General features: G+C 36.7%; 3 protein-coding genes across 38 annotated transcripts in view; 1 reads left to right on the plus strand and 2 right to left on the minus strand.

The window, feature by feature from the left end:
• znf408 (zinc finger protein 408) overlaps positions 1 to 1,373 on the minus strand; it is a 30,606-nt gene extending 29,233 nt beyond the window's left edge. For 2 of the 3 annotated variants that reach the window (XR_004339151.1, XM_032561756.1), the window contains exon 1: positions 1,233 to 1,373. The gene's annotated coding sequence lies outside the window, so the exon portion shown is untranslated. The remainder of the gene's footprint in view (positions 1 to 1,232) is intronic. The other variant, XM_032561755.1, reaches the window with a different exon arrangement.
• Positions 1,374 to 3,390: 2,017 nt separating this feature from the next.
• LOC116718587 (aggrecan core protein-like) lies at positions 3,391 to 20,665 on the minus strand. Of its 3 annotated transcripts, XM_032560703.1 has the most exons (20): positions 20,517 to 20,665; positions 18,084 to 18,178; positions 17,885 to 17,976; positions 16,871 to 17,162; positions 16,317 to 16,491; positions 15,929 to 16,056; positions 15,556 to 15,849; positions 13,171 to 13,470; positions 11,836 to 12,010; positions 11,636 to 11,763; positions 11,268 to 11,561; positions 11,090 to 11,143; positions 9,487 to 11,010; positions 8,943 to 9,017; positions 8,181 to 8,294; positions 7,135 to 7,293; positions 6,976 to 7,058; positions 5,444 to 5,588; positions 4,132 to 4,314; positions 3,391 to 4,035 (listed from the first exon to the last, which is right to left on the minus strand). In XM_032560703.1, exons 2-20 carry the CDS (start codon positions 18,169 to 18,171, stop codon positions 3,968 to 3,970), a joined length of 4,371 nt encoding a protein of 1,456 aa, XP_032416594.1. In that variant the 5' UTR covers positions 18,172 to 18,178; positions 20,517 to 20,665; the 3' UTR covers positions 3,391 to 3,967. The 3 variants fall into 3 exon arrangements, with proteins under 3 accessions (XP_032416594.1, XP_032416595.1, XP_032416596.1); XM_032560704.1 differs by lacking the exon at positions 8,943 to 9,017; XM_032560705.1 differs by lacking the exon at positions 8,181 to 8,294.
• A 4,660-nt stretch (positions 20,666 to 25,325) lies between these two features.
• ppip5k1a (diphosphoinositol pentakisphosphate kinase 1a) overlaps positions 25,326 to 26,789 on the plus strand; it is a 62,271-nt gene continuing 60,807 nt past the window's right edge. For all 32 annotated transcript variants that reach the window (XM_032560684.1, XM_032560670.1, XM_032560672.1 and 29 more), the window contains exon 1: positions 25,326 to 25,406. The gene's annotated coding sequence lies outside the window, so the exon portion shown is untranslated. The remainder of the gene's footprint in view (positions 25,407 to 26,789) is intronic.

Below are 26,789 nucleotides of genomic sequence, written 5' to 3' on the forward strand. Positions count from 1 at the left end.
GACTTTGATTGTCAAAATATAAGATGATGAGACCCAAAACTGAAGCACATATCTAAATTAAGGGTGAGTAAACATGTAACTGAACCACAAACAGAAAGAAGCCATATAACCATCAATAAAACTCATTCTGTCTATTGTTTTCCATCACTTGTATTTTCATAAACTTCTTTTAACTTCCTAAATAATTTAATCAGACAAACTGAACTGTTAAATATTTCTGCTTTATAGCTAAGTTTGTTTGTAGGGAAATTTTGATCAAAGATTGTGGTTTGTCTGTGAAGAAAAAACATATTCACCCGTACTCTAAAATACAGATAATTTCAAGCATAAGGGAACAGTAAGATGTGCAAATTCCTGTTTTAAATTTATCTAACCAATTTTTTTCCATTAGAGATTAGTTTCCAATTTCACCGTATTATATTTACAGTATATTACAAAAACAATAAAGCCATATTTTCTCATATGTCCTTGCAAACATTAAAGCAGTGAGGTATCTTTGAAAATAAACAACACATTTTTTTTCTGCAATTCTGTTTTAATATCTAAGTGAAGAAATACCATTTTTTAAAAATTGCCAATAATACTTACAGGATAGAAATGAGCAACGCTAATTGCAAAAGCATACAACCATAAAATAATTCTAAAAATAGTAAAACAGTTATACATTCATTGTTTTTCTTCAAACAAAATATATATTTCTAGTAACAAGATTTTCCTTAACTTTACTTTGTATTTTGGGAGACCAAAAAAATCCCTATTAGTTATTTATTATTGAACATTTATTCATTAATGAACGCATTTAAGTTATAATTTAATGATTTATTTATTCATTGAATTGTGGCACATTTGGACCTCCACTGGGTTTAAACAGAACACACAAATAATCCATTATTATTGTGTTGATTGCATTTAGTTTAGCTCATAACTCAGAGAAACTCACAGCTGACCAACACAAATGAACCTGTTAATATGATGCTAAACGTATTTCAAATGTGTTTAAACTCGTTTTTATTTTGAAGGGTCCTATGATTTCTAATATTCATGAAATCAATTCAACAAACATCGGAACGTTTTATGAACCGCTAAAGCTGCCGGTGAAACTAAATATTGGAGTTTATAGAAATGAACATAATACTAGTTTAGCATGGGTTAGCCTAGGATAAGCGGCTCATATTCTAGACCGAAAAACGGTTTTAAAAAATCATCTTAGGAACAAATGAGTTTGTACATACACTAGATGTGATCGGTGTCTTGAATCGAGTGGTGTTTGTTTTAAAAGAACACCGTTCACTCCGTTAAAATTAACTCTGGGAAAGCTATCCTTATCCAGCAAAGAAAAACAAATCAGCGGAAGTCCGGTCGGAAACATGGGTTGTTTTATTTAGTTCCGCGCAGCCGTTACAAACAAATGTGAGTGTACTTGCTTGATAAAGTTATCGTCCTAAAAATATAGATATATTAGTATAAACACATTTTATATTTTATTTAGATTCTTTCGCCATAAAAGTTATTTTTTTTAAAAAAGACAACATTCTGTTAATTTTGACAAAATCATTCACAAAAAATATGTTTCATATACGTGTCAGCACTTCTAGGTCTCCCCAGCTGCATTATTTTGGTCACATTAGTAAATTAAACTAATAAAAACGGCCACAGATGCAACAAAGTCGCCATCTAGAGGTAGTTCTTATAGATGGATTCACATTTACTATCATTTTTATGATCATGATAAGTAAATTAGCCCCCAAAAATTCAAACTTTTTAAATCTGAATAAGTAATTTATTCGGTTTATTTCAAACTGACAGATACTCATTTCTATATCTGAAGGGGAAAATATTTGTAAAATTTTTATTACAATGTTATTTTGTTTTATTTGACTTATTTATTTTATATGTTTGTTGTTCGTTTTTTTTTACTTTTCTCTTATCAACATTTAGCAGCAATAAATCAAAGTCAGGTTTTAGTTGGAGCTCTTGGATTTTCTGTAATTTCTCTGATCTTTTCAAAATCTTACCTTGCCATGAATCTGCTGCACACCTGTCCTGTCATGACCTTTAACAGCCGGAAATCCTTTTTAAAAAAGTCCATTCAGAGTGAAGGATACGCTGAATCCAACCCCTCCTGTTAGACAAACAGAAATCCACCATATTTTTATTATTCTTATGAGTCAGGCAGCTGTCTGCTTATTCCACCTGCTGCTGCAGGAACACGTAACGTTTTGAGACAAACAGGTGGAAGGTGGTTTAGTCATCCTTTCCAAAAACATCAGGGAGTCTCTGGCGCTGCTGTTCCACTCACACAAAACGGTGATTTAATTCTTACTTTAGCAGCAGAAATGAGTTACACAGATGATGTTGCACAAGAATGAAGCAAAAATTAGGTTTATTCTCATATAACAATTTGTTGAATCAGTTGTTTTCCTTTCAACACATATTTACATTTTACTATTGGATGAATTTGATGATTCAGACAATTACATGTCCTTATTGTATGTAATTTAAGGTATATATTGGTATATAAGTTTATGTATATTTTCTTTATTAGTTTTTTACCAATTTAGAGATGCAATATGCATTTTCTTCTTTTATATGGCTCAAAATAATAACTATTCCAGCATATTTCTAGTTTCCCATATTTTCCCACTGTTCAGGAAAACATTCAGGTCTTATTTTTATATAAAATGTAAAGTTTATATGTCCAAATTTATCCATAAGTGGAGAGTTTGAATAGTGCTCAGCAGCATGCTGAATGTCACAAATAAATAAAATGTTTATTTATTTAAAATGGCACAACATTTTTGATTTAACAAAGAAAATATACATAGAGTTGGTATATTTAATGATATTCTAGACCATTGCATTAGGGAAATACATTCAGCAAGTACTACTAGTTTCAATATTTAAAGTATTTTAAAAGGAAGTAAAATGCTAACGTTGTCATTTTAGTCAGTTTATCTGTACTTTAATATTTTCTTCATAATTATCAGAAAATGATTTAACAGAAATAAAAAATATGCTATTTCAAATTAAAAAAACACAATAAAACAGTAACACATAAGAAAGGTTTAGCATCAAGAGTTTGAGATTTTGTTTTGCAGAAAAAATATTTTTTCCTAAATAACTCTGTTAAGTTTCCAAAAAAACTTTATGTATTTGTTTTTGAAAGATGTGAGTTCATGCTCTGAAACAAGGACGGGTCTCAGGCAGGAAAAGAAAACATAATTATATTTTTGTGCTGATAAATGAGAAAAAATCACCGTAAAAAAGCTGCAGATTCTCAAAGACTTGTGGTGTTTGTAGTTTAAATCTGAACCATCTCCTTAAAACTGGTGGAAACTTTGATGCGGGATGAAAACAACAGAAAACAAAGTGACCTTTACAAACAACAGGCACGTTTCCAGCATCTTTATTTGATTATGCAGCAGGTGACAACATGTTTAACGGAGGCGCAGCCCCCACAAACGGCAACAGTGATGCAACACACGAGCACAAACGACATGAAGTGAAGGAACCTGGAGGTTTACAGCAGTGATTTATAAAAATCTGTGCACTGCACAGCATTGGTGATGGTGATCAGATAAAACAGAAAAAATGCTGTTAAAAATCCCACCAACATGATAAGCTGCTGCTTTAAACTCTAAAGTCCTCTAAAATCTTCCTGTTTGCTGCAAGTCTCTAAATATAGACTTTTGTCTAAAAATGGTCATTTCTGTCTCCGGAACGACAACCTGGAAGCTAAAGCATTCAGCTGAATCCGCTCTACATTCATATTAGTGGGATCTAAAAGAAATATTGGACATTCATGCGTAAATATTTAAATATATTAGTGAGAAGGGATGAGGGTTTTAAACAAGTGCTACCACAACGTAGCACCCAAAGAATGAAAATTCAAGCATTTTAATTTATATTCTAACAATTAAAAATGATGTGAAAAAAATTTTCTCGCTTTTAAAAACTTTAATTAATTTTATTTGTTTTTTTCGCTCACTGGTGAATTCCTGCTGCTCCTGAGTTTTATTCTGTTCCTGGCTTTTACTGCAGAGAAGAAGAAAAATAATAATAGCAAATGACTGTTTTCAAGAAGAAATACTTCAATAAGTGTGTAAAACACATTACAGGGTTTCTGCTCACCATCTGTGCACTCCACTTTGGGTTTCTCCCACTTCCCGTCAGCTTGGCACCGGACCACAGGTAGATGGCGCTGTCTAAATCCTGGGTTGCACTGATAACGGATGATGGAGTTGACCGGATACTCCGACCTCCGGTTTCCAAACATGCGTGTGTTTTTCACCGCAGGCGGAGCGCCGCAAAACACTGCAGACAACAGAACATACATGGCTTTACAAACAACCTCCGGAGTCAATGATTCCTGTCAAAATTAAAACTTTATTGGTTGGACAACGAGGCGATAGGGGGTCCCAGCCACCAGGGGGCGTCAGACCTGCATGTTCAGCATCATCTCAGGAAAATTTACATTTCGTTCTTGTCTTTGTCTGTAGTTTTCTCATATTCACGACGGTTTGCCAAGACAATTATAAACAGAAAAACACGGAGAGAAGTACATTTCCACCAAAAAGTTTGAAAAGTCAGAGATATTTTAGAAAAAACATATACATTTCAGAGTTTAAAATGACAAAAATTTGCTGGAAAAAAATGTAACTGAGATTAAGCTCAGAAATTTTCTAGAAAAAAAAGTTTTGTTCAGGGAAATTTTTTGAAATTTCAAACAAAATTTTGTTGTCAATGTTTAGATTTTTTTTTCAAGAAAATTTATGAGATTAATCTCACATTTTAATATGTTTTCTAGAAATGCTTTGACATTTCAAACTTTGAAATTTCAACATTTTCTAGAAAATATTCTGAGATTAATATAAAATGTATAAGTTTTCTATCATATCTTAAATGTTCAAACTGAGAACTTTTCAAGTTTTCAGAAAATTTTGACATGAATCTAAAAATTGCTAGTTTTTTTTATTAGCACAATTTTGATCTTTTCAAGTTTTCTACAAAATTCATCAAGTTAATCTCAAAAATCTAAATATTTGAGTTTTTCTGGCAAATTTTCAATTTCTCAAACTCAAAAGTTTTTTCTAGAAACTTTCTTTGACTAATTTTAAAATTTTGTGGAAATTTACCCTATTTTTTCCTATCTGCAGAATCTCTAACACTCTGTCATCTTCAACAAATCTACATCAGGCCTTACCACTATATGAAAGGTCTGACTTTTGTCTACTTATTCAAATTTTACATTTATACAAACTGTTTAGAAAGTGATGATGGTTTTTGTTTTTTTGTAACAAAAATTAAATCAGCATGAATGAAATGAATTTCCTCTTTGCCTTAGGAAGGAGCAGTAACTTTGTTGTTTTGTGCTTTTTGTGACCCCTGGTGGCCAGAGTCAGGTACTGCTTTGAGCTTTGTGCAGCGGCCTGGATGGACTTACCTGGTCCCTTCTTGCAGGTGAACGGCAGGTGGTACCTGCAGGGAACGTCGTCCCACTTTCCGTTCTCATGCCAGATCAAAACCACGCAGTCCTCTGCTAAGTTGAGGTAATTGTCTGGCTGGTTCAGCTTCCAGTTCTCATATTGCTAAGAAATAAAAATAAATAAATAAAAAAAGAGGGGACGAAATTTGGACAGATATTCGTCTTTGAGATTATGAAGCAAGTAATTTGGAATTAACAGAATAAAAGAATTTAAACCTGATTTTCCAATAGTTATGTATTTTAAAATCTTTATATATGTATCTTTTATTTTTATATGTTCAGTTGATTCGTTTTCACTAATTGTTTTTTTTTGTTGTGTGTGTGGTGGTCGGGTCTTTGTGTTTTATTTTATATATTTTATAAATGTATATATTTTTAGGTCATTCTTTTTCTTATTACTTTCTACTTAAGCTTGTCTTGTCACTTTGTAGCAATCTGCATGTCGTTTTGATTATTTCATCTCTTTATGAACCTTTTGCAGCCATTCTGATTTTTATTTTTGATATTTTGTCCCGTTGGTAAAGTAACAGTGAAAAATTAACAGGAATATTTTTGGTTCATTTTTCCTGTGAGAGAAATTTTATGTAGGTTTTACTTTCATCATGTTTTTCATACGTTTAGAAATGTCAGAGTTCCAAACTAAATATTGAACTAAAAAGCTAAATATTTTGTTCACAAAGAAATAAAAAATTAGTTTGCGAATTTAATACTTTGGAAGCTTAAAAACTAAATGTTTAGACAACAAAATAAATGTTTAACTTTGAGTTCAATATTTAGTTTGTGAACTAAATATTTAGCTAAATAAATATTTACTTTCTTTGCACATTAATAGCTGACATATCTGCCTTTATAGAACTTGTTCTGCCTTGTGGGTTAGTTATTGTTGGAATAATTTTATATGTTTATTATCACCCATTTGTTTACCTTTATCTTACATTATCATTCATTTATGTATCTTTGTATTTACATTTTAATGGTGTGCTTTGAGTGTTTGCAGCACAGGGAACTGTGAGCAGCAGCCTGCTGAGGAGTGAAGAGGGGGGTACCATGGACCAGACGTTCCAGTGGTCTTGACCCAGAATAACTGCAAACTGACATCCTTATCTTATGAAATATGCTTTTGAAGGTTGTATGTTTAAGTTGTGTGTATTTGAGTGTGCAGCTGCGCTTTGCACACTGTCTGTAACTAGGGCGTTCCTAAATTTTATTAAAAGCAGGGCAAGACTCAGTTGAAGCTTCAGAGCATAGGCCGAAATCTGTAACTGGGTTTCGGCTGTTTTCTCCATGCAGGTAAAAACTAAGTTCTGACTCTTGTCTCTTCTTTATGTCTGTGTTCAGGTAATTTAGACCTAACAGTTATGCAATTCTTTCCAGTAAATTTGAATTATTTTAGTTATTTATTTCTCCGTTCATAAAATTAAAGTAGTTTGTTCCTAACATGAATCGTCTGAAAAGCTAAACTAAGCCCTCAGTGTGATGCCTGTATTCACCAGTGGAGAGCCGTCCGTCCACTGGAAATCGTTCTGCACGGTTTTGTCGTTCAGGCCGATCCACTGATAGTCCTGCGCATTAGCTGTGAAAAACAAACACATTCGGATCATTTTCATTCCCTCTCACATCTCCAAACCGATTCCAGATGAGTCGCTCACCGCTGACAAACTGCTGCTCCTCTGGTGTGATGATGCTGACCAGGTGAGCGTTCAGGTGCCGACAGCGTTGCTCCGCCTCCAGCCACTCCGCCCTGTCAGAGACGGGCAGGTAGCAGTTTCCCTGAAACTTCGTCCAGCCATCTTCACATCGCTGCTCCTCTGCAGCCGCGAAACACAGGAAACCATGAAGCAACTCGCAGGACTTAAAGCCTCCGTTTGTCTTTTGCAACTTTAGGCAAGAGTCTTTAAATGTTTTGCTGGTGTCAAATTATTTCACATTTGTGTGAAAATATGTTCTTGTATACTAAAATGCAAAAACACCTTCCAAATAATTTACTGTTCTTGTTGATAAAAACTTTAAATAACCTGTTGCTACATCTGAATTACTTTCTTTCTGTAATTTGATTTTAAAAAATCAATTAAACTATTTTTGCATTTAATATCTTAAAAGGTTAAACTGTTTGGACAGTATTGGTTTTATTTTCATACAGCACACATTTCTCTGAGAAATTAGTATTTAATTTATACCAGCCCTACAAACCTACTAATCATGACAAGCCTGGAGACAAACGTCCAACTAACTGAGGAGATCTGAACAGTCGACGCCAAAAACCTAAACACAAATGTCAAACTTTATGCAACTGAAAGTTTGCCAAACAGACAAGTACATTTCAGAATTTGTCTGCAAAAATTATCTCAGGGGAGGATAAATGTGCTAATTTTATATTATTAGCAAAAGCGCTGAACAAGAAATTCGCTCCACTATTAACACATTGTCAGATGACCAGAAGAATGCCTGGACACCATATCCTACATACTGAATACAAAACACTCACCTTTACATGAAAACAGATGTGTTCAAAGTTATCAGTTTTTGTAATTTTACTGGAAACAAAGTAAAATCTCAAAGATAAAGACAAAGTCGACTCCCAAACAGCGTTCACTCTACTCTGGGAACCACACCACGCAGTTTCCCAGATTTACCCTCCTGTAGTTGTTTTTGACTGGCCGTTGTTAGTATTTATTAGCTGAAGCTGATCTCGTACCGATCTCACAGCGTTCCCCTCCGTAGCTGGGCAGGCATAAGCATTTGAAAGAGTCTGCACTCTCCACACAGGTGGCTCCGTTGGTACAAGGGTTGGGATGGCACACTTCTGCCTCTGGAAAACACGGTGGGCAGTTGACACTACGGTTTAAGTGGGGGCTGAGGGCAGTAACAGGGTGAGATAATTGGAGATGTGATAAAAGACTACCACACCTTCAATAAAGACTGAAACATTGTAGATGCTGCAACTTCAGATCCAAAGTATTGCAAATTCCAGTACTTTAATATTTTTCTCCAAATTAAAGAGGTTGAAATTTGAATATTTATGTTTGAATCCGTTCTTAGTTGCAACAGATTAGTTGTCAAGTCCAGTTGGACGAAAGAAGTTCGAGAATGCCAGCATGAATTTAAAGTGACAGAGCAAAGGCAGTGCAGGCAGGCAGAGCAGACCAAAAAACAACACAGATGTACGTGCCATATTTTACATGGAGGGGGAGCATCACCAGAGCAGAGCTGATGCATGTTTGACAAACACTCTGCACAAAAACGTAAAAACAACACATGAAAACGCAAATTTGATGCAAATCACACCAGGACAAGACAACAACGATGAGGTTGGTGGGGAGGTGCAATGTCACAGTACCCTTACAGTCAAGCATGCACAAACAATACAAAACATGCTAACAACAAACATACACATTCATTTATGAATAAAGCCACCAAAACAACAGAAAACTGAGAAGAGAATAAATGTAAAGCTTACCAAAGCAGAAAGCAACCCCTTCCTCTACTGTGCATGAAGCATTGCCACAAGGATTTGGTTCACATGGGTTGGAAGCTTCAAAGATAGAAAAGATCAGTTAAGAGTTGTTTTTTGATTAGATGTGTCACCGTACGTTAAGGCTGTATTCTCAATCATGCAGGACATTATGGTCTTAAGAGTTAAAATGAAGGAAACTGAACTTCTTTTGTTATATTGAAGACGCATTGTCATCAAAGGCACTTGAAGACGTTTTCTTACTCATCCAAGGGACTTGAAATTGTGTCATCACTCATCTCACAGCTTGTTTTAATCAATCTAAACACCCTTAAACTGGTCTCATGTCACCGCATGTGCTGATAATATAATATATGCATGTTTAAGAAAATTATCATTTGTCAAGCTGAGCCATCTCTGTGGTGGACACGAAATGATTGTTACCAAGTTCCACCCCAAAAAGCCAGGTACAAACTGATGAAAAACAACTGTTCAAAAAGGCAAAATGACAATCATGGAGAGAGAAGCTGAAGAGATCAGGTTAGCCTACCTTCTAGGACAGCTGGTGTTTGTACAAAAGCTGGTTTGATTTCTGCAGGAGGAGCTGATAATCCTGCAGGGGCAACTGCTGGACCTGGCGAAACATAAACTCTGGAGTTGTGTGTCAGTTCAGTTCCATTAACATCTTCATTTGTTCTTATGGTGGGTTCTGTTAGTGCTGGGTCAACTGATGGAGCAGGTTGTACCACCACCAGTGGATCAGAAGAATCTCCAGAAGACAAAACCCCTGACATGAAGGTGTTATCCTCAGATAAGTCCTTGTTTCCATCACTGGAGTAGAAACCATTGTTGCCACTTGTTTCTCCACTGTACTCCCCTGAGTTTTCTCCCAGCTGAAGAGGCACCTTGTCATCTTCAGGTATTTCTGTCATTAGACCCTGAGTGAAAAATATAGCACTGCCCTCTTCCTCGCCTTTAGTTGTTGACGTTTCAGATTTAGAGAAACCAGATCCAGAACCTCCAGCTCTAGAATCAAAACTGCAACTTGAGATTCTAAATCCAGATATCTGACCCCCACTTTCTGGTCCAGAGCTGTAGAATAAACCCCCAGAAGCTTCCTCTTGTTCTCCAGAAGGTGACCCCATAAGTTTAGTGAAACCTGAACCCATAAAAGTCACACCAGTAAGAGACTCGGAGTCACTTCCAGAGGTTGACCCACTGAGAATCCCAGATTTATAAAAGTTTCCAGAACCACTGAAATCTAACGGACCTCCATCAAGGTTGTATTCCTTCTTTGCATCAATTAGTTTGTCATCTATTATTAAGATTGGAGCATCTCCACTTCCAGAAATGTCTTCAGATAGTCCATTTCCAGATGAAGATCCAGATAGAAAACCACTAAAACCTGACAACTCTTGGTCCAAGATAAGACCCGTGCCAGTGAGATGTCCAGCATCAAATCCAGATCCAGACCCGGACATAACTCCACTTCCACTGAGCTTCCCAGAATCAGCTGCAGACAAAGGGAATATAAGAACGTCTGTGCTTCCTTCTCCAGCCTCTTGAGGTTCTCCTAACGTTGAGCCCTCTACTGCTGCAATGCAGGGTCCAGAGGAAACAACTCTGGGTCCTGACCCCGAACCAGATGCACTGGCCAAACCAGATCCTCCACTGGTCACCACAGTCTCTGTATACCCAGCTTGGTCTCCAAAGGGGATTTTGCCTCCAGAACCAGATATATATCCAGAGGTAACCTGGTCTCCAGAACCAGACTGATCTCCAGAGTTAACCTGGTCTCCAGAACCAGACTGATCTCCAGAACCAGACTGATCTCCAGAGTTAACCTGGTCTCCGGATCCAGACTGATCTCCAGAACCAGACCGATCTCCAGAGTTTACCTGGTCTCCAGATCCAGACTGATCTCCAGAGTTAACCTGGTCTCCAGAACCAGACTGATCTCCAGAGTTAAATTGTACTCCAGAATTATCTCCTGCATTGCCTGAATCAAAGTCTGCTGAACCAGAGCCAGAACTTGAAATCTCCATGGGGATGGGAGGAACGATGAAGAAATCATCTAAAAAAAAAAGATGTGAAGCAAACATGTTAACATTCATGGGTAAAACTCCCAAAATCTACCTATTATTTGAACTTACCAGGCCTTAATAAGTCAGTATCCGATGTGTGGTTAGATAGAGCCTTCTGGATGTCTGTGATGTTCAGTTCAGTTTCATTTGATTCAGACAGAAAGCCAACAGCAATGATAAATCAGTAAAAGAAAATAACAAATATCCCACTTTAATAAATATTGAGCCAAAACATGTCGATGTCTACCTCTTATACAGTATGCATCAAATCTGGCATCAGGTTCAGGGTAATGTGTTTGGTTTGGAGGAGAGTACAATGTGTGCACCCCTGATTTCTCTCCTCCACACCCAGGACGGGGGCTGTTGACGGAGTAGCGAACGCTGCGGTCCAGTAGCCAGCCTGCTCGGCACTTGTCCAAGCCCAGTTTCCAGGCTGCATAGAGCTCTCCAGTGGAGGCCAGAACCGCACTGTGGTTTTCACAGGCAGAAGCAGCCTCGTCGTAGGTGAAACCCTCAGCAGATCCCACATGAAAAACCTCTCCTGTGCAGTGAAAACCTTCGGTTATACAACCTACTTGGAATTAGAACTTACCAGGTAAGACTGACATTAGTCACCTTTGATCTCCTCGGTGTAGCAGTAAACATCGTATCTCTCCTCTGCTGGTCTGAGGCCATACGTCCGAACTCCAGGTTGATCTCCAAGATCTCCAGCACATTTTTCTCGAGGAAACACGATAGGATACCTATACAGAAGCAAATTACATTTTAGAAAGTATTTGCGTCTAGAAATTCAAAAACCTATTTTTAGGATTTACCTCACAGTCTGGTCCAGAAGCCAACCTGCATCACATTGATGGTATCCGTCCTCGTATGCTTGCTGCAGCTGCTGTGGTGTGGCCATGGAGCCTCTGACACCCTGGCAGGCCAACTGAGCCTCGACGAATGTGAGAGCATAACGGCCAGTGGGTGAGCGGTAATGGAAGACCACGCCTACAGTTTAAAGGAAAGAGAAGCTAGAGCCACCAGTTTCCTCACTACATCTCTAACATATCTCCTAGGCAGCCTGACCTTAGTAATATTTCAAACCATTGGTCTTCTTGACCAAGGGTGAGCAATGATAACTAAAACACTACTAGCACAAACTCCAACGCTTAAATGCTGTACCAACACAGTATTTAGTGGGAGCTAATGTTAAGGCACTAAATTAAATCAGGTTGATATCCATCATGTGACATTGGCACAACATGTAGCTACTATAACACAGTGTATCATCATCATAAGGGTCAAATTAGGGTCAAATTAGGGTCAAATGTTGTGGGACACCTATCCTATGGCTAGATTTCAGGAAGTGGTTCTTTGGAACAGAAGTTTAATTCATGGTTTCAGCTTTGTAATTGTTGAGTATTGCTATGTCTGGTTCTCATTTTGCTAATTTGATAACATCATTAGATTTTACAGTCTTGACTGTAGAACTACAAGCTGTAGTTCAAACTCCGTCTGTGTTTGTCTCTCTTGTTGTGCCCTTGGGCAAGAAACGTATCTGCTGATGATTGCAAGAGGTCCTGGTGGTGCAGGTGCATGGCACTGTCACTTCTGTCAGACTGCTCCAGGGCAGCTGTAGCTACAATGTAGCTCACCACCATCAGCATGTGAATGGGTGAATGACTGAATGTATGACTGTGGGCTCCTCTCGACTTGATAAAGTGCTATACAAGTAAAGACAATCTACCATTTGCATGTTTTACAATGCTCTTAGATATTGTATTTATGATTATATCTTGTTCTTTACAGTTTTGTTTTGTTCCTGTATGTTTCTTGTTTAGCAGTAAGTGCACTAAACATTTTTAAAATTAGCAAAAGCACTAAACTAAATATTAGTTTAGCTATTAGTGGCTTAGCGGAAGTGAGCCAACCACTGCTTATAGTTTCTGAAGTTCTTATACATTTGTTTCTTTACACTCTATCTGACTTATCACTCAGTTTGTTTTCTATTGCAGCAGATATTAAACCCTTTAGAGAGAATGTTAATTATTCTTGGACCACTTTAAGGAATTGTTGGAAAGTTTGGGTGCTGGGAAGGAAAGAGCTAGTCTGGATGGTGGTTTTTGAGCTGCAGTTATTATCCAAGAGTCAACAGTTTGATTGCTGACCTGCTGGAGAGATGACAGAGGTTTTGCTGGGCTCCCTTTGTACAGCCGGCTGGTTGGTGACGGCCTCAATAAGGTCAAAGGTGAAATCTGTGAAGTTTGTTGGCTGAGGAAGAGGCAGCTTGTTGGGGTTCTCGCTGTTGGTGTAGCTCAGATCAAATGGCTGCTGGGTCTCCACCTCTCCAACTGCTTCGCTCTCTGTGGTCGTCTTGCTGAAGAACACCTCTGGACTCTTCGTCACTGTGGTAACAGTCACAGCACCACTCCCCTCATCTGTGCCTGAACCCTCATCATCAGGGGAATCTGAAGATAACATGGGGAAACAAAAAGTAACCAAACAGGAACGAATCAGGCAAGATCTCAGAACAATCTCAGTAAAAATCATACTAAACACATTGACTGAAAGTTATAAAGCATTTAAAAGCAACCAAGCAGCTCCTGCAGCACAGAACAGTCAGTTTTAATATAGTTATCTATTACCCAAATATCTGTCAGCTTCAGTAGAGGCCAAGCATTATTGGCAATAATCCCAGAGGCATGTTGTTGTTACACTACACCAGAGCTCTGTCTGGGTCCATAGCACTTCCAGGGCCTGTCTACTTTAAAATTAGAGCAGCTGAGCTCATATAGTTTTGAATTTGTGTCATGGTGTTGGGTTAAAGACACAATCTTCACCACTGCAAACACAGTTCTGATAACTGGTGCTTGTTTTACCCATGTTTGGTAAATCAGCCGGTTTCCATTCCAAGCAGTGACGCATGTGAAGCCAAATAGGTTATTTTAGCCTTTGCTTCCTGACTATATCTCTGTGAGAAACGGTTGCTCTGAAATGGAAATATTCATCAACATAAATCTAGGCTATGATCTAACCAAATGTGCATAAACAAAAAGTGTAACTGTGAAGGGAGTTTGGGAACTAAGTCTTTGTGTATTATTTCATCAGTTTCTCACCAATGTGGAGACATTATCTTCTTTACAGCATTGATTTAGATTAATGAAGTTTACAGATATTCATTTCTGCAAAGTCTGATTGATGGTTGATGTCTGTACATTGGCTAGACTATTGCAACAACTTCAGTGTATTGAAGATTTGAGGCCATGTTTGGACTCATGCTCCTGTTGAGGCTCCAGTCTGTACCAAGTTTTGGCTGTTAGACCAATGGACTCACATTTAACGCTACAATACTTTGGCATGTAGACTAATACATGATCAAGTAGCAACGCTACTTTAGTTTTAGCTGTCCCCAGGATTTTATAGATATAACTTTGCAAACCTAATGCACTCTCCCCTTTTAATTTTTAGAATCCTTTCCAAGCGAAGGTATCCAAAATGTCTCAGGCACAATTTCACCAACTCCCAAAGTGCATGGGTAGGGTCAAAGGATTGGTGAAATGAAGGCTCATCAACACTCGAATGACTAGAAAACAACTATATTAACATACCGGCACAACATGTCCTAAGAGATGAGAAGGACTATGGGAAGTGATTTGTATATCTCTGGTCCAAAGACAGTTATAATTCAGCCACCAAAACTTCCACTACTACTGATGCACACCCAATACAACAGAAACATTGGTTTAAAGACACAAGTCCAAGGCAAACATTCATTGAACCACTCCAATATAGAAAAAGACACAACGTAAGTTTCAACTACCAAAGATGAAGTTTACAAGCTGAAACGTCTTAGTCTTCAAATAAAGTTGTTTCCTAGTCCTTCTAGTGCTATTGGGGTCTTCATTTCACTGTTCCTTCCAAACAAGCCATAATTAACCCAACATTCAACCTGGGGCCTGAAGATTCTTGGAGGCGGTTGTTGGGGATTTGTAATTTATCTTAGCATTGCACAGCCAGACATTGGAGCAAATCTGTTGGTACATTCACTTGAAGGAAGATCGGTAGCTGCCTTCAATGTTTTCTGTTTGTTAATCTTTCTCATCTTAAACAGATGGACATCTAACACTCAGGAAATGGCCATAAGCCTTTGCTATATATATGGGCACTAGCAGTTGCTTCTCTAAGGTCTCTAAGGTCATTGCTTCGGACCAGCAATGTCTTTAACCTACTGCTTTATAGCCATGGTATTCAACTGTATCTGATTAGCATTGTCTGGATACGGTTTTCCATCTTGTGAAAACAGAAAGAGCATTCCCTTTTCCCACCAGGAAAAATTAATGCTTTTTCCAAGCATTCCTTGCATATCCAAATTTCACCAATTTGGATATGTTTTGTTACAGAAATGACAATGAAAAGCCTGTGTTGTGTTTTTGTGCACATGAAGGTATCCCTATATAATAAGCATTGCTGTATTCTGACCTCTTTGTATACGAAGTAATATTCCAAAGTAACAATAATTTCAATAGATCCATCTTGTGAGAGTCTTGGTATACCTGTGTAACAGAAGGCATCATAGCGAGAATCAGGAAGTGGGTATCCTGTTTGGTTTGTGTGGAGATAAACTGTTCGCACCCCTAGCAGACCCCCTCCGCATTGTGGCCGTCGAATATTGATGGGGTAGCGGACACTCCCATCTCTCAGCCAGCCGGCATTGCAGATGTCCATACCCCCCTGCCATGCAAGGTACAGCTGACCTGTGGTGGCTAGCCGAGCTCCTTGGTAGGAGCACGCCAGCGCAGCCTCAGAGAAGGTGAACTTTCCTGCAGAGGTGCTGTGAAAAACTCTGCCTGTTGCAGAAAAGGAAGTTTTGTTTGAGAAACTGTTGGGGAAAAACGGTAATAAACTACATGGACCAAGACTATGTACCTGGCATCCTATCTGCAAAGCAGTAAACATCATATGTCTCATTGAGATCTCTCATGCCATACGTCCTGACCCCAGGGAGTTCCTCTTTGTCACCATAGCAGTTCATACGAGACTTGTGGATTGGGTACCTGTAGTTGGAGAAAAAAAATGATTTCATACTTGCTGCTCAACATTTCAACAGTTATATCTTCAAATGCCACCCTTCTCTTTCAAGAAAAGGTTTATATGTTATGTGCTTTAGATTTTGATAGGCCCCAATTAGTTCACTTTTTTGCAGACGTCTGTGTCTATTGAATCTGGCAAATGTGATAAAATACAAACAAAATGTGTCACAGCATCCCAGATTTGGATAAAAGAGCAGCTGTTGCTAGTTGCTTGACTAACTCACCGCACTGTTTGATCAGACAACCAGCCTGCGTCGCACTGGTGGAAACCATCTTCGAATGCTGCTTGAAGCTGCTCTGGAGTAGCAATAACTGCACTGTTCTGGGCACATGCTGCCTTCGCTTTCTCAAAAGTCAAAGTGTAGCGACCCATAAAGGGCCGGTAGTGGAACACGATACCTAAAACAGTCAAGGCAGGGTAAATATATAATGTACAGCATCATTCATACAAGGAAACTCTAAATGCATTAACAGTAAAAACAATGGAAGCTTTTTGTTCTAATTTGAAGGAGTCAACAGTTTCTGCTTATCTCAGGTGTTGTCACAATTGGCTACAGAGATGAAGAATATGGAAACTAAAAACTGCCTCCCTTTGTTAAGGTTTGGCCCTGGGAACACAGAGTAAGCTGTTCTCTGAGAAGCATGTCTGTTAAAAAAAAACTTCAGGTGTACTCAGTCTAAGACCAACACACAAACAGGAGGCCAGTGGAGGGATTTATTGTTGCTATATACTAATTCTTTAAGGTGAATTATGACTGACTTGATTAAATTTGAGTACCTTGAACAAGGACATGCACAACGTCATAGGCATCCTCAATGCCAATCTGAACTTCACAGCGATACACTCCTGTGTCACTGGAACGTAGCTCCGATATTTTGATGCTGGCATCTGTTGGAGTCTGGGGGTAGCTCTGCAGCTGAACTCTGTCCAGATAACTTTCGTTGATGCGGACCTGTCCCTCCAAAGCCACAAGGATGGTAGTCGCCTTTTCGTTTGTGACGTAGCTCCATTTGATACGGTGGGAAAGGGGAGTGACGGGGGGAGAACCAGAATCTTCAACAGAGTGGTCCTACAAATGGACAAATAGGGGTTTACTTGATATGAAAAAAGAAAATCCAAGATTGGGCTGCCACAGTGGCGCAGGGGCAGAGTGTGCAGCCCAACGTGGCCATTACAGGTTCAAGTCCTGGCCCTCTTGGGCTACTTTCCTGGCTGACCACTGTCCAAGAGCCAGTACAACTTTTAAAAAAGAAATACAATCAAAGTCTGTACTAATTCGTCATCCGGTGTCTTCTTGTTATCTATGATCGAGTCAAAGCAGCACATTCTCAAAGAAAACTGAGTCATCCAATTTCTTCAGTGATAGTCATTCTGGGGGATCCCAGTCCTCAATTTCCTTTAAACTCTACTCTGGTGACCGGGGATCCCAGTCAATCTGGGGGTCCTCCAGAATGACCAGACAGGATGCATAGTTCCTCTGGCACGTTCTAGTTCTGAACTATAAACAACCATCCTCCAGTGCAAAGAGAGAAGAGCCAAGCCAAACAAGATGGCTGCAGATGTTAATTCAACATATGAAAGCGTGGCTAACATGCTCTGAACAGCTTCGTTCACTTCCTCCACTGCCATTGCTGAAACTACAGGTATGATTCTAAAACAGCGCAGAAAATCGACGTCATATTTCAAAACTCAGAGATGAAATTGCGTATGAAGGCAATAGCCACACTAACATGCACTGAATAGTCTTTAAAGCAGATTAAAATCCAGAAACCAAAAAGATTGAAATGTGACCTGAAAGTAGCACGGCAGTAGCAGAGTTTCTCCCAGCAGAGGGCGCTGTAAGCCCTCCAGAGGAATTCTCACAGTCAGAATGTCCTCTGGATCTGTCCCAGAATCACAAAAAAAGACAGAAAAATTTATGTGAAATGTCTTAAACGTGAAAATAAATATGAAAGTTAAAAACACAGAAATACAAAAATAGATTTCTTACCCATGAAGGATCTCTGCTCATAAAGATAGTCAAATGTTGCAGAGGAGATACTTAAACATAAAGACAGGAGCACGGTCCACTTTAACATATTTTACCTTAAAATGGTGGAAAGAAAAGAATATCTTATTACGTATTAACACTAATATTAATATTGTATATAAAATCAGGTGCATAGAGATGGAAAGTTAATAAATAAAAATAAACAAAACTTTAGACATCTTTTGGGAGTTTGATCACAATATGTTTTGTCAGTACACCCCTGCATAATACCCCTGATTTAACCGTAGTGACGACACCAGGCCTCTGCAAACAGCAGCATGTATGTTCCACTTTTCTCCCGGAACATTTCCGTCACGTCCCAACACTGCCCACATTCAGGCGGCAGGACAGGGAAAACGTGACATACGAAGGAGGCAGACTGATCCTTTTTAAGTGACACCTTTTTCCTGTTGAGAGCAGGATTTGGTACGAGGCGTTTCATTTATGTCACATTAGTTTCCAGTGTAACAGACATAAACAGTGTTAAATCCGTTTGTTTAAACGCTGGAACTATGGAAAAAAAAATACTGAAAATGACTAAAACCTGCCACTTTTTCTACTATTCACCATTTTTTGACTCATTTTTAACATGCAAAAAAAAAAAATTATATGTGTGAGAATGCTAAAAAACAAATGTTGGTTGCAAAAGTTTTAAAATTAAATAAGTTGTACAATGGGTTGGTCAATGTATATAGAAAGAAAAAAACAAAGAAGAAAAATTTTCCAGAAAAAAAGAAATTTTGAGACTAAAATCAGAAATTTTCTAGAAAAAAGGTGGAAATTTCTGAGTTTCAAAAATCAAAGATTTTTGACATTTGAAACTCAGAAAATTTCCAAAAACTAAAATAAAATATCCAAATATTGTGTAGAACTTTTTTAAGTTTAACCTAAAAATTTCTGAGCTTTTTGGCAGAAATTTGTTTTTTAATCTATTTACAATTCCCCCCATGTAGAATTTACAATTTTACTGTTAAAAAGTTTGTTTCTGCAACCTTTATAATAAACATTTCTCTCTTTTTTATTTCTCATACAGATAAATTAATTATGTTTTTCTTTTGTATGTAAGATGAGTCAAGAATTTATAATAGTGTATTAAGTCCATTGATAGAAAAATAAGGACTAAAATTTTATTTTTTGCAAAACATTTTTTAATTTTGGCAACAAAAAAATTGACTAGTTTCAGACATTGTCAAGAACATTTTTGAGTTTCAAAAGTAAAAAAAAATCTAAAAAAAAAACTAGGATATTTTTAGATGAATCTCAGACATTTTCTAGAAAAAACAAGTAAATTCATGACTTTGAAAAGTTGAAGATTTTTGACTTTTTAAACTCAGAAAATTTCCAAAAGTCAAAATAGAACTTTTCAAGTTTTTTTGTAGAAAATTTCTATATGTTAATATCAACATTTCCCAGTTTTTGGCAGAAATTTACTCCTTTTCATGATTTTTAAGCCTCTGTCATACAAATTTGTTCAAATATTTATTCATTTATTTAATATTTGCTGCATTTATTTATGGGGATTTTGGAATGGGTTTTTTTCTTTTACATTATTGCTTCTATTGCAGCTCCTGACTTTAAACAGAAGGAAATAGAATCAATGCAGTACAAAATGAGACCAAGATAAAGTGATTTTTACACTTTTTTCCTGTCATCATGTAACATTTATCTTGTCCCACCAAAACAAGATCTTAAAGAATAAAAAGATATTTGAGGTGCATTTAGGTAAACTTGTTTTATTTTATTCATTCTGACTTTTTATTTTTCAGTTAAACCACAGATATACTTTTCTTTGGAGTTGGAAAAAGATTTAGAGTTATTTATTTTGGTCTAATTTTGCTCTAATGATTATGTTTTTATGTCCGGTTTGTCTGCAGTAACAAAAGAAAGAGGATCAGGCATCAAATCCATCCTGGGTCTGAAGGCTGCAGCTTTTTAAGAATCCCATGTTGGATTTTCTGTCAAACTGAAAGGATTTTCTGTATTTTGACAATAGAGATTGGAATATCTTGAATTTTTGAATCGTGGCAGAGAGCATAAAGATATATGTATTTTATTTTAATTAGTCAGACATATTTTGGTCTAACAATGATTTGTGCCTAAATGTTTTTTATGTCAAAAGTTAGACACTGAAAAAGTTGGAAACTGAACAGAAAATAGGTGAAAAAAGCTGCAAAAAACCACAGAAATACTTTTGACCAGAAGCACAAAATGTTAAAAATAATGATAATTATATTAAAGTATGGATTATAACCATTGCAGACTACAAACATTTTTTTATTTCCAAACATAATGTTATTACTCTTACCTTTTTCATGTGCAGCAGTTTGGTGCAACTCTTGCTTAAAGATATGTTTCATCCCAATGAATCCAGTGAAAGAAGTTTTACCTGCTTACCTGTTCAAAGATCTCCTGAAGTCGAATGTTTTGACTCTGATGTGTTTTTGCTCGGCTGGTCCGTTGGTTGTTGGTTCTGAGTTTAAACAAGAGAACCAGCAGCAGCAGCTCTGGATGCTAGGCTGAACACAGAGGAAAGTCCTGGACCGGGTCCGGTTCTCAAACCTCAGAGAGGAGAAACCACAAAGCTGCTCAAGCTGAGGCGCTGAAATCAACTTTCACAATAAAAGTTCACAGCCACTGAAATGATTCTAATAACAATGACAAATAATGAAAATTATAATCATAACAACAAAAGTTGAAGACATACATTAAGAAATAAATTATTGCACAATATGCCATTGAAATAAATTATACAAGCAATAAAAAATTTTGTATTTTATTTTGGAAGTGTCTCTACTATCAACAACAACAACAACAACAACAATAATAATAATAATAATAATAAAATGATAACAATAATAAAATATTGTTATTACTATAATAAAAACATAAAACAACTAAATTCATACAAGTATGAATGAAATATAATTATAAATAATAACAGGTGGAAGAAGAATATTAATAACGAAACATACAACTAATCAATAAATGTCATACAAAATGCCAATGAAGAAGTATTATAAAAACAAATGGTAAAAATGATTTCATTTTATTTCAAAATTGTTTCTACTAAAAAAGAGCATAAATAATAAGATTAACAATAGAGGTTAAAAACAAGTAAATTCATATAAAAATACTAATGAAATATAAATAGAAAAGTAAACAATAAAATGGTTGTAATAATAATAGTAATAAAGTAAAACCAAAATTAATTTTGAACTGAATCATTAACCATATCTGCACCTTTAGGGTTTTTATTTTCATAATTTCCTCCCTGAAACTCTGTTGTTTGATTTTTGTTAAATTTATTCTTTATTTTTATCTGTAAGTTATTTAGCATCTTATTTTCACCTCTTTGCTGGCAGCTGCTTTTGGGTCATTTCATGACTGTTCACCACAACATGACACAGAGGAAACAGATTATCTTTGGAAGTGTTGGAAATCCATGTTGTTTTATTTTGAAAGGGTTGGAGGATATTTGCCTTATTTTTAGTTTTTTGTGTGCAGAAAAATGGTAAAAGGTTGCAGTGATGAGGTTTTGATGGGGAGTTAGTCTGTGTTACATAATCATCTCTTTTCATTTCCAGCTGTTTCTTCTAATTTATAGTTGCTGTTTATTGACAGATTCTGCAGAAATGATGGATGATGATTTGGCCAAAACTCAACCTTTTCAAATATTTAACTATCATTCCTTTCTTTTTTAACTTACTTTCTATCTTCAAATGGAGAAAAAAGTTCCCAAAAGAGGACACAAAGCTGCTCTTTCAGTCCAGTAGCATTGAGCAATGGCAGGACAGGAAATGGCAATTACAGCGAGTTCATGGGCTTTAAAACTGCGTCGCCGCGGAAACAAATGAACCCTAATTACCCAAAGACTGGAGTTTGTTCAGTTTAAGTGGCATTAAGCAGAGCCAGAGCTTATTTTATCAACAGGAGCACACACTGGACGTCTGTTGTTTCTATAAAACGCTGCTTCAACCTTCACAAGGTGTGAGGATGCTGGGACTCATGTATGGCGCTACATTGGGGCCATAAAGTTTGTTAAAAAGAAGAAAAAAGTTTGAAACAGAAAAAAAGATTTTGAAACTGAAGAGAAGATTTCAGACTAACTCTAAAACGTTTTGAAACTAAACAATTATTTGAAACTGAAAAAAGTTTTAAACGTTCAAAAATACTTTTTTGAACGTTGATTTTTGTTAAATTTATTCTTTATTTTTATCTGTAATGTTATTTAGCATCTTATTTTCGCATCTTATTTAGCATCTTATTTTCTCAGATAAACATTTTTTTGTGAACAAACTTTATGGCCCTAATTTAGCTCCATATTCAGGAGTCAGGGGAATGATGCATTTTAAAAACTGATCAGTGAATTTAAGTCCAACTGAGCGACCCGTTTGTGGAGTCAGTGTACAGTTACATTATGTCTCCATCTGTTCAAAGTTGTTCAAAGTTTCCTCGCCGTATTTAGAATCCCCCACCCCTCTTTTTGGCAATATTTTGGAATGAGGTGTGTCCCCAGCCACGGTGTTTACACTGGAGTCGAGGTCGGCTGAAATGACTGAACCGTTTGACAAACTGGAGGAATTTTCTGTCAACAAAGCCAAACTGTTTGAAAGGCTGAGTACAGAGAAACAGGAAGGTTAACGAGGGTTTGACTGTTTGTGTTTCAGCAGCTGAGGATCACTCTCACTAGCTTCATTAGCCGTATTTACAGACCCTTGGAAAACTATTTATTACCATCATCACCTTTACTAAAGACACAAGTACATTCATACAAAAGAATACAAGTAATGAAGACAAAAATAGAGATTGAGATTTAAAGGTGACATATTATGCTTTGTTGAACAGATTAGAATAATTCTATGGGAGATACAAAAGATATTCATAACTCATTTTTTACACAAAATCATTCTTAGATGATGAGATTTTATTTGGTTCCTTTCAGAGTGATTTGTTTTAAGACCTCCTGTTACTTTAAATTCAAATAATCTGCTTCTGGCGACGCCCACCTTACTCAACGCATACCATCAAAGGTGAAAATGGCTGCCAACAGATCTGCAATTATACAACAACACATCTTTGAAAAGCAGAATTGGAGCCTCCTGCACAACTAACAAGAATGTAGCAAGTGGTTTCTGGATGGCAAGTCAACTAAAAAATACTTTTCCAGCAGTTTTCCAGCAGCCATTGTACAGCACAAACCAAACATGCTGGAATTCCACTTGGGTTATTCAGTAATGGGCCGGGGTTGCTAGGTAACGGCGCTGTGCTCATACAATGTGACTAAAAAATCAGGAGGTTTTTGAAATAGCTCATCTTCCAGGCACCAAAAAACACATTAACTTCTTGACAAAAAACGGCTGGAGGTTGTTTTTTTTTCAGAAGCAGTTGAACATACAAAATGGGAATTTTAAGGGTTACAAACAATGCATAATTATGAAGTTTAGGGAAAGTATTACGTGGGCTTTCAACATTTTTCCCAAATTAAAAATAAAAGCCTACCATGAATTTCCATCTGATGAACCACCGTTCACTGCAGTTACAGAAACAAATGCTTTAAGGTCTCTTTCTATCAGCTTTGCATACAAACACTGAAATTTTACACATTACTCTTCGCCAAACAAGTTCAGCCCATCTCTGCCAGTTGGGACTTTTATACTACATAAAAGTGCAAACTAATTACTTTGTAATGTGTGTCAAATGTATATTTTTTCAAAATGGCAGTTTCTTAATATTAAGTGATTGAGCAAACTACACAAATATAAATGCAAATGGTATTTGGTTCTTCAGGTTTGTGGTGTCAATGTGACAAAATATGAAAATGTTCAGAAAGTGTGAATATATTTTTATATTCCATTAAGTTTTAAATTAAAACAAGGTTTAAAATAAAATGTTTTGAAAATAATGCAGTGTTTTTCATGAATATATGCATTTAATTGTGGACTGCAGCATCAGGTTGTAGGAATATTTCTGTCAGCAGGGGGGAACGGTGGTAGAACATGGTCATCCGAGCCAAAAGCAATAGAAACTGGAGATCTGACGACTCCTGAAGATACGGCAGCCGAGTCCAAAAGCAAAGGCCAGAACTGTTTTCAAAACAATAACTCCTGTCCTGCTCTGACCTGCAGCTGAAAGTCAATAACTTTAATAAAAAAAGAAAGCAGAGAAGTTTCCTCTTCACTGCAGACAGTGCAGTTTGTCCTCTGAAGAGGTAAACTGCACATTCTGCTGTTTTTATTTTCACAGTTATGGTATTTGTGTGAGCGGTCCCGCCCAGCGCCTCCACCCCTCATGTTCAGCTTATTCACAGAAGTGCCTTGTAAACCAGAATGCCCCTTTCATAGCCCCATTAACAGCCTCCTGCAGACACGCATCATCACGGCGAAGACGTCAGCTTTGGCACTTCATGCAGCAGCAGCAGATCGTCCTGCTGTATGGAGACAAGATCACACCGCATATCTGGATTTTAGGATCAGTAACTGTCACTACTGTAGTAATGACAGTGGTCATTACTACTACCCAGTATTTTTGGTCTATAGTATCTAGAGCAAATACCCTTTTACACTTGAAATAAGGCAAAACTAAATTATAAGTAACTTTTCAGGAAGACAGAGGAGCTTGTTTTAAGTCAATAATTCATTAACACTGATAAAAAAAAAAAAAGGTTTCAGTTCCAGTGGTAGAAATGTTATAAATGAAATAATCTGCCAGTAGAACTAATAATTTATCATCAATATTAAGGGATTATTTACTTAAACAAGTAAAACATTACTTTTAAGTTAGTTTTGTCTTATATCAAGTGTGATACAATATTTAGAAACTTGACAACAGTACTTGGTGAAATTTGATGTTTTTTCAGTGAAACTGAACTTTTTATGCAATAATAAAAGTTATTTAGTTCTATTATAATAAATAACAGAACTAAACTGTTATTTATTCTCTTATAATAAATAACAGAACTAAACTGTTATTTTAGTTCTTAACGTTAAATAATCATTTATCTTTTTTTAGCTGCTATATGTGCATGTTTTCATTGAAAAGAAGGTGTAGTCCTCATTTTCACCTATAGGCGGTGCCAACGTTCTCCGACTGGCCTTGGCCATTTGTTATTGGCCCACACTGGGTTTAAGCCACGCCTTCTCAAACAAAACGTCTTCCTAATTGGCTGCTTCACACGTCAATCGTCCATCTGTCAAATTGGCTTCATGCAAACTGTCAACAACAGCGAGTCGAGCGTTCCAAAGCAGCAGCAGCAGCAGTAGCAGCAAAAGACCTTTTTATGGCACCGTAAGTTTAATATTTTACCTCCTGTTGCTGATAAATGGGAAGTGATAAGTGTTGATATCCGTGGTATTATGTAGTGTCAGTATTAAATTCTGACGTAAACGCAGGAGAAGACCTGTTTACGTTGCCAAATTAGCGGTTAGTCGAATGCTAACGCAAGCTAACAGCAGCTAAAATATGTCGTCAACATTAACGTTAGCTCAGGACAGCTGCTTCCAAAACGAGAAACAATGAAGATGGCATTTAAATTCACAATAACAGTTTTAAATCATGTTTTAATTTCCTTTTATTTACAACAGTGTAAACTCAACTTGCGTTCAGATGTTCCTTGCGTAAATTAATGTGTTTCTGTAATAATAATATCGGCTGCATTGTATTAACTTTCCCGTGCTAAAAACTGTAATTTTATATTTCATTTAATCCGTCACCTTGACGTAATTTCTTACACAGGTAAAGGTGTCAGGCCCATTGAAGCGTTATGTAGAGCCAGATGAATGGCGCTTCCCCTTTAACTCATTGAAATTCCGTTCTTTACGTGACTAAAGACCTTTTTAATTACTTTAACACTCATACACAGTCTATTATCAATTAACAGCTTATGATAAGTAACATAAATTTGGTAGTTATTAACTAATTTCAATGTGTCATGTCACACAGGATTTTTTAAATGCAGTATTTGATAGGAGACATATTCAAACACTGCATGCAAATGCAGGTTGACAAGGAAATCATGATTAAAAACGAAAAAGATTGAAAAGAGTGATAGAAAACTGAGATGAGTTTGGGTGAATTAAAACTGTCATCGCAATATTCAGTAATATTACAAAATGCTTGTTTTCCTAATATGGTGCAGCTATGATTTATTTGTAAATTATGACCAGAGTTTAATAAAAAAATAAAGAAAACTCTGAGGACTTTCTTGCTGGCGTTGGAGACACATAAACACATTAACTGTATAATAGACTATTGATAGATTATGGAAAATTACTTCAAATATACAACACATCTTGTTCAATTCTGCTTCAACTTCAAATAACTTTGTGTTTATTAGGTTGTTAATTAATTTTTTACAAATCAATATTTCCTTAATAGACAGTGATTAAAAAAAATTAACTTTGCACCTGGTCAACTTGTTCGACTAGTTGCCAGTTGCACTGGTGCAACCAGTGCTGTGTTAACCATGTAATAATATTATATCAAAGTAATAAAATCAAATTGTTTCAGTTTATTTACAAGCCACAAATTCACATTAAAGGTTATCTCAAAAACAATCTAGTTTATGTTCAGGTATAAAAATGAATGCAGTCAAGCAGACATGAAATCCAGGAGTCAAGGTCAGGTTAAATATCCGTGACTGAAGCCGGATCTTTAAAGGCAAGGCAGCGA

Source organism: Xiphophorus hellerii, chromosome 4 (assembly GCF_003331165.1).
Source record: "Xiphophorus hellerii strain 12219 chromosome 4, Xiphophorus_hellerii-4.1, whole genome shotgun sequence".
Lineage (NCBI taxonomy): Eukaryota > Metazoa > Chordata > Actinopteri > Cyprinodontiformes > Poeciliidae > Xiphophorus > Xiphophorus hellerii.

What these genes read in the sequence shown, in the direction of transcription:
- LOC116718587 (XM_032560703.1), bottom strand. Translation starts at nt 18,171, where the DNA reads ATGTTAAAGTGGACCGTGCTCCTGTCTTTATGTTTAAGTATCTCCTCT. An exon ending in TTGTCTGATCAAACAGTGCG is followed by an intron (nt 16,057 to 16,316) that starts GTGAGTTAGTCA and finishes CTCCAACTACAG; the next exon opens with GTACCCAATCCACAAGTCTC. An exon ending in GGAGCAGCAGTTTGTCAGCG is followed by an intron (nt 7,059 to 7,134) that starts GTGAGCGACTCA and finishes TGTTTTTCACAG; the next exon opens with CTAATGCGCAGGACTATCAG.